Source organism: Cricetulus griseus, chromosome 5, assembly GCF_003668045.3.
Source record: "Cricetulus griseus strain 17A/GY chromosome 5, alternate assembly CriGri-PICRH-1.0, whole genome shotgun sequence".
NCBI lineage: Eukaryota > Metazoa > Chordata > Mammalia > Rodentia > Cricetidae > Cricetulus > Cricetulus griseus.
Genome location: NC_048598.1, coordinates 136,901,707 through 136,909,519, shown reverse-complemented (window position 1 = coordinate 136,909,519; position 7,813 = coordinate 136,901,707). Strand labels below are relative to the sequence as shown.

The window sequence follows — 7,813 nt, the reverse complement described above, 5'->3', positions numbered from 1 at the left end:
TACAGGGCAAACAGCAACAGATTACAAAGGCTTCCCCAGGACCCCTCAGAGCAGAAGGCTGATTTACTGTCATCTTCTTCTCTTTGTTGATACTACCGAGACCCAAATACAAGCAATATGAACTCTGTTGTCACCTGTAACCTTTCTGTGATGAAGAAAAGATTGGATCGTTGTCTCCTGAGTGCAGGACAATGTAAGGCTTGTCTAGGAAATCTTTTTTCAGTATACCCAACTGTTCTAAGATTGATAACCTGAGGCTACAGGTAATTCTAAAAATAATGTTGACGATTTTAGAGCAGAGCAATCGAATTTAGAAAACAGGCTAGTTTTAAAGAGGATACCCTTGAAATATAATTTTCATGTTGTTTTCCATAAACTAGGATTCTTCACACATCTTCAAACTCCTCTTGTACTCTTAATCAAGGTATTAACAGTATCATTTCTGCCTTCACTAAACAAAACCTTTGCCATACTAGACAAAATGTCTTGTCATACTGTGGTATACTCCAAAAATGTAAAGTAGATGGTTCAAAACAGCAAACGTGTCCTCTATATAAACGGCCGTCTTCTTGTTCCTTAAACAGAGCAGGTACTTTCCCTTGTAATGTCCTATACTATGCAAACTAACGTTCTATTCGCTACGAACCGGATCAACATTTTCAAAACACAACCGTCGATAGTGCTTCTTCTTCTTCTTTTTTTTTTTTCCTGCCACTCAGGAGTGCAGGGCCCTCCACTTGCTCAGGGGGCCCCGTTCGGGGATGTACTTGACTCCGCAGCCATCCGGGATGAGGCGCTTGGCGGCCACCTTGTCTTCGAACTCGTCGGCGTTGAACTTGGTGAAGCCCCACTTCTTGGAGATGTGGATCTTCTGGCGGCCGGGGAACTTGAACTTGGCCCTGCGCAGGGCTTCGATCACGTGCTCCTTGTTCTGCAGCTTGGTGCGGATGGACATGATGACCTGGCCGATGTGGACCCGGGCCACGGTGCCCTGCGGCTTCCCGAAGGCGCCCCGCATGCCGGTCTGCAGCCTGTCGGCGCCGGCGCACGACAGCATCTTGTTGATGCGGATGACGTGGAAGGGGTGCAGCCGCACGCGGATGTGGAAGCCGTCCTTGCCGCAGCTCTTCACCATGTACTTGTTGGCGCAGATGCGGGCGGCTTCCAGGGCCTCCGACGACAGCTGCTCGTACTCGTCCGACACCATGTGGCCGCACAGCGGGAACTCGTCCACCTTGGCCTTCTTCCGGCCCAGGTCAAAGATGCGGATCTTCGCATCGGGGACCCCCCGGCAGAAACGAGACTTGGGGTACGGCTTGTTCTTACAGTACCGGTAACAGCGAGCGGGCCGACGACCCATGGCGACCGCAGGAGCTTCGGGCGCGCGCGTCCACCGCGTCCACCGCTGGCGGCAAAATGGAGGCCTGGGCCGGCTCTGCTGCTACCCATGAAGCCCTGCGAGAGCCATAGAGTTCTAGAGGAGGACTTCAAGATAGACCTTACCCACCCAGCCTTTGGACCGCTCTACGCCTGCGCCGGCCTCAGTGGGCGTGGCTGGGGTGGATTTTCAAAGGTTTTTTTTTTTTTTTCTGGCCAGTGGAAGCAAGGGGCCTGCATCCAAGGAACAGGGATTGGACTTTGCCCTTGATATCCTTGATTTGGGACTTTGCAGTACGTTAAAAACAAACAAATTTGGGACTTTGCAGTATGTTAAAAACAAACAACAACAACAAAAAAGGTCTCCTACACTGGACATTGGTGGCACACGCCTTTAATCCCAGCACTCGGGAGGCAGAGGCAGGCGGATCTCTGTGAGTCCCCATCCAGCCTGGTCTATAAGAGCTAGTTCCAGGCTCCAAAGCTCCAAGGAGAAACCCTGACTGGGGGAGGGAGAAAAAGCCTCCTACACTTAAAAAACTCCCTCCAGTCACTTGACATGTCTGGTTGGTTTGCAGTTTGGCTAAGTAAGTATCAGCTTTCCCGAGCCCGTGTCTCACTGAGGTTTGTAGATCAGTTCTGTTTTGAAAAGTCAAGGAAGCATCTACGTGTGTGGCTTGGCATGTGTGCTCTGGTAAACTTCGGTAGATGAGAGCCGAGCTGTGAAAGGGTGATGAAGATGTCGTTTGTACATATTAGACGGTAGCTGCTTTAAAATATGAAACTTGGCCTAAGGAAATGATTTCTTTTCTCAAAATGGTATCTGCAAAGATGATTGAAATGCCAGCTGAATGTTTTAATTTAAGGTTATTGGTGTTTTCTAATTATAAAATGGCCAAACACTGTAAAGACTATGTTCTGAACAATCTGTTCATTTAACTGATAATTAGTTTAATCTTTTTTATCTTGACATTTGGGGGGAGGGGGGTTCGAGACAGGCTTTCGCTGTGGCTTTGGAGGCTGTCCTGCAACTAGCTCTTGTAGACCAGGCTAGTCTCGAGCTCACAGAGAACTGCCTGCCTCTACCTTCCAAGTGCTGGGAGTAAAGGTGTGAGCCACCACAGCCCGGCTTTTTTTAAAAAATTTCTTTTAATAATTTATTTTATGTGCATTGGTGTGAAGGTGTCTGATTCCTTAGACCTAGAGTTACAAACTCTTGTGAGCTGCCATGTGGCTGCTGGGAACTGAACCTGGGTCCTCTGGAAAAGCAGCCAGTGCTCTTAACCGCTAAGCCATCTCTGCAGCCCTTTGATGTTTGATTTTTTGTAAGATTATTGAGATATGAACCAAAAGGTAGTAGAGAAAAAGAAGTTACAATTTGCAAACAGGTTTTGTATTTTTCCAGGATTTTTTTAAATTATCTTTTTTTATTTCTTATTATTTATCCTTTATGATATTTTCACAAGCCCTTTGTCTTCTGGGACAAAATCCTCCCAGTGTGAGTTTATCCTGATAACACCCCGTTTTTTAATAGAAGAAAACAAATAATCTATTTATTAACTCTTGTTATCTAAAGATTTACAGAATACCCATGTTAGGATACAGCAATTAAAACTGAGAGTATATAGAATTTTCCCACAGAAACTTGAGACTCTTTCTTTTGTGATGGGTAACATTGCATCTACCATTTAGACTTACTATACTTGAGAAACCAAAGAGCAAAAAATGCCTCTAGTGTGTGTGTAAGCCACTAACTTGTTCAGGCTGTACCATAGCAGCCCACTTCCGTTTTCCTAGACGATAAAGACTCTTCTGAAATTAACTGATCTTGTAAAATTTGCTGTTCTAAGCAAGACAGTGGGTCATAAGACTAATTACTATTTCTGCTCTTGAATCAAATTTTGCTTAATCTGCTCATAAAGATGACTAGGTCAGCTACAAGGGATAGATATTAAAATTAGACCTTGTATACATATAAACAAAATACGTATATGTAATCTTATGTTTTTTTCCTTTATAAGCCCTGGGCTGATATGGCTAGGGGCTGTGTCTTGGGAGCACTCCTAGGTATAGTCCCGACCCCACATTGGATGCCAATGCTGACATAAAAAGCTTATTCTTATAAAAATTTATTTATGGTTATGGAGAATGTCTGAGTGACTCCAGACCCATAACACTTTGATCCCTTTTTCAGTCAGGTGGTCTGGGATTCTTTACTATGTTCCTGGGTGTAGAAAAAAATGATATTCTGTCTCCAACCTGGGCCTACAGAATGAGAGGAGTTACATGGTCTTATTTTATTTTAGATAAATGTGCAAAAGAGGAAAAGAAAATAACCTCTAAGGTACTGTATAGAGTCCTGATCTAGACAGAAGAATGGTCAAGGAAGACTAATCATAAATTCTATACAGGAACTGATAAATGGGGCTCTATATATGAGAAGTCACTGAGTACCAGGAACAGGAAATCAATAAGGCTGCTGGGATTGTTTAGGTGCTTCACATATAACAACTCAACCATCTCACCAATTAGGGACTCTGATTAGTGTGAGGCTATTGAAGAGCTTCACACAAATGTTCTCATTGCCTGGAGTATGATGAATAGACCTGGCCAATCAAAAATTTATGCAAGGACATACACTGCAAAAAAGTTAGATGATAACCTGAGCATGATTTAATATGCTTTACCTTATGAATATGTACAGTGTGCCCAGAATCTATCATAAGCTTGGGGAAGAGAGGCATCTGTGAGGTAAGAGTAATAAAATGACCAATCAGAGTCAGTGTGATATTAGGTACTTCTACCTGTCTTGACCTTGCCCTGTGTTTCCAAAATTATAAGATTTTCTTCATAGATAAGGTGGTATCATCATCAGGCCTACCTAAATAAACTTGTTGAAAAATCCAAAAGGTAACCAACTCTGGGTTACTTGTCCTGTGCTTGTTCTGGAATTTAAGTATTATGTCCTACAAAAAAGCTAGAAGGCTTATTTACTGTACTCATGCACCTAGCCTCCTCATAGTTATAAGACCAAGTCAGAAGCTGGAGAGATAAAGGGAGGCCAAGCTGACATCCTTTGTGTATACTCTTTTGCCTAGCCTTAAAAATATAAGAGGGGATCCACACTGCCAGAGATACTAGTAAACAAAGAAGACCCTAAAAGAGAGAAACTTTGTCCCCTGGAGAAGGGGAAAGGGTCACCATCCCCTGAGCAAATTGAGAACATGGGAAGAGGGGGGAGGAAGCTACAAGAGTGAGAAGGGAAGAAAAGGAAGGATGCAGAGGTCATGAGGAAGCAGAAATTTTGAGTCAGGTGTAGATTAGAAGAAAGGACATATGACAGGTAGGATTTTAGTTGGGGGGTGGTAGAGGAGGAAGGGAGGGAGAAGGGTACTGGGATCGTATTCAATCTTGTTTGTAATTCAAATATTAAAAAAAACAAGAGAAGGGAAGAAAAGGAAGGATGCAGAGATCATGAGGGAGCAGAAAGGTTGAGTCCGGTGTAGATTACAAGAAAGGACATATGATAAGTAGGATTTTAGTTGGGGGCATGGCAGGGGAGGAAGAGAGGGAGAAGGGAACTGGGATTGTCATGTAATTCAATCTTGTTTGTAATTGAAATATATAAAAAACAAAAACTAAAACAAAATATAAGAGGGGAGTCCATAAGAAATGTACAAACCAAGTAATCCCCTCATTTCTAGAATTTTTGAATGTTACCTACCATAACACCATAGTACAGTCATCCACAGTGTGCATTATGTTACGTCAAACAAAAAATAAAACAAAACTCAAACCAAAAAAAACATACAATTTGCCATTCTTGAAGAGGGTTGGAGTAAATATGGGCTGCATGCAAGGAGAAATTCGAGGGTTTCTATTTGAAATTTTTGTGTTAATAAATTCACATAAAAGTTTAAGAAACAAAGACATTAGTGGCATGAAAATAAAAACGGATTAGGGACAAGGCTCCATGAGTTAAGTGCTTGCTTCACTGACCCAGACCAGCAATATCTGGAGTCGGGACAGGCTCTCATTGGGGATTACCAGAAATGTAAAAGAAAGAAAACCCGTTATATCAAGCCATGTGAGAGATCACATGGGAGAAAGGTATCAGAATTGACAAAGAATAGTGAATCATTAGTAAATATCCAGATGGGTAGATAGATCCTTCCACCTTACTGCATGAGCTATTGGGGGATCAGGGATATAGGCCTAATACCTCCCGCTCCTTCATTGGGGCAGTAAAAGTGGGGGTTAGGGTGCAGGTTTTTTTTTTTTTTTTAACTTTTCTTAACTATGGTGATTCTCTTGACTATAAGCAATTTAGTCTGACCCTAAGTTTGCAGTGGTCTTTTCGAGGGTTCTCTTGTGGTCTCTCAGAAGCTGTCCAATCACAGATTTCTCACCTGAAGGCTGAGCTGGAACAGGTGGCACCTCTTTATTTTATTTTATTTTTTTGGCTTTGTTTTTTACCAGGGAACCCACCGTGGCCCATCAGCTGTCTGTGGAGAAAACATACTCACCCTCACCCCCTATTAGTACTGGGTATTCTGTCCAGAACCTGGCACAGGAATGATGGGGGAGGTCCTACTGTATATATGATTCTCTCATTGGTTGATAAATAAAGTACTTTTGGCTAATAGGAAAACAGGACAGGTGGGACTAGGAGTAAAGGAGGATTCTGGGAAAGGTAGGAGAAAGCACAGAGTCACCATGTGAGCCCGGGGAAGACAGGACACTTCTGCTGATGTCCGATAAGATACGTCTTATAAAATATATAGCTTTATGATAATTAAGACTGAGCTAGTAGATGAGAAAACCTAGTCATTGGTCAAGCAGCATTTCTATTAATATAAGTCTCTGTGTGTTACTTGGGACCATAACGTGGCAGCGGACAGAACTTGGGCAGCCTGGCGGAAATCGCCCATGTGGCAGCAATAAGTAAAGGCTTATTGCTACACAGGAAAACTGGTCTCTCCACAGTGTTTCTTTGCCCTCTGCACCTGCCATGCTGCTTGCCTGCTGTTCACCCTTGATGATCTGGTTTGTTCGGTTGTTTGTTTGTTTGTTTTATGCTCTGGCCAGTTTCCCCTCATCTCAGTCTCTTTCCCCAACCCCACCCCTCTGTTTCCACCCCTTAATCCACTCCTCTGTTTCTGTTCAGGAAAGGGCAGGTCTCCCATGGATATCAACAAAACACGTCATATCAAGTTGCCTGCCTTAAGACTAAGCACCTCCCCTCATATTAAGGCTGGGCAAGGTTACACAATATGAGGAGTAGGATCCCAAAAACCACTAAGAGTCAGAGACAGCCCTTGCTCCCACTGTTAGGAGTCATACAAGATGACCAAGCTACACAATTGTCACATATATGCAGAAGGCCTTGGTCAGTTCCATGCAGGCTTCCTGGTTGTCAAGTCCATTTCTGTGAGCCCCTGTGAATCCAGGTTAGTTGATTCCTGGGTTTTCTTGTGGTGTCCTTGACCCCTCTGGTTCCTACAATCTTTTCTGCTCCTCTTCTATAGGATTCCCAAGCTCTGCGTAATGTTAGTCTGTGGATCTGCATCTGTTTCCAAATGATCTGTTCTTTAAAATCTTAGGAAAAACATGATTAAGAGGGTTATGTGAGCCAAGCACTGGTGGCGCACACCTTTAATCCCATCATTTGGGAGACCGAGGCAAGCAGACTCTATGAGTTCAAGGCCAGCCTGGTCTACAGACTAAGTTCCAGGAGAGCACAGGCTACACAGAGAAATCCTCCCTCTAAAAACAAAACAAAACAAAACAAAGGTTGTGTGGAGTTAGAGGATAAAAGGAGACAGGTTGCCCCCTTATTTTATTTTTCACAAAGAATCTTTTATAACACTGTTTTAAGTTACACCAGTCTCTTACATTTAACTATTGAGTAATATTTTAATAGTAAGATATTTTTAAATAAGCCTTACTTTGGCATACATTTTAGAATTTATTTCGTAATTGTTGATTTTTGGAGCTTGAAGATTTTGATACCATGCACATTATTTTTAAATCTCATCCTTTATGTGTTTTATATTTCAGAAAACTTATTTAGACCTTTATAACATATTTTTTAAATTTTTTTTTTTTTTGCTTTTTGAGGTAGTGTTTCTTTATTAAAATCTATCTACTTCAATTTTTGTATATAAATTTTTATTAAAACATTTGTTGGGCTGGAGAGATGCCTCAGCAGTTAAGAGCACTGGCTACTGTTCCAGAGAACCAGGGCTCAATTCCCAGCACCCACATAGCAGTTCACACCTATCTGTAACTCCAGGTCTAGGGGAATCTGATGCCATCACACAGACATGCATGTGGGCAAAACAGCAACGTAGATAAAAATAAAGAAAGAAAATATTTAGCCAGGCCATGGTGGTGCACACCTTTAGTCCCAGCACTTGGGAGGCAGAGGCAGGTG

At 42.6% G+C, this 7,813-nt stretch overlaps 1 protein-coding gene across 2 annotated transcripts; it reads right to left on the bottom strand.

The window, feature by feature from the left end:
• Window positions 1-715: 715 nt before the first annotated feature.
• On the bottom strand, window positions 716-1,360 carry LOC100751893 (60S ribosomal protein L10-like). 2 transcript variants are annotated; one of them, XM_027416521.1, is made up of 2 exons: window positions 1,277-1,360; window positions 716-1,171 (listed from the first exon to the last, which is right to left on the bottom strand). In XM_027416521.1, exons 1-2 carry the CDS (start codon window positions 1,358-1,360, stop codon window positions 716-718), a joined length of 540 nt encoding a protein of 179 aa, XP_027272322.1. The 2 variants fall into 2 exon arrangements, with proteins under 2 accessions (XP_027272322.1, XP_027272321.1); XM_027416520.1 differs by having other exon boundaries at window positions 716-1,360.
• Window positions 1,361-7,813: the final 6,453 nt, after the last annotated feature.

Excerpts from the sequence above, each read along its gene's own strand:
- LOC100751893 (XM_027416520.1), bottom strand. The coding sequence starts at position 1,360 with ATGGGTCGTCGGCCCGCTCGCTGTTACCGGTACTGTAAGAACAAGCCG.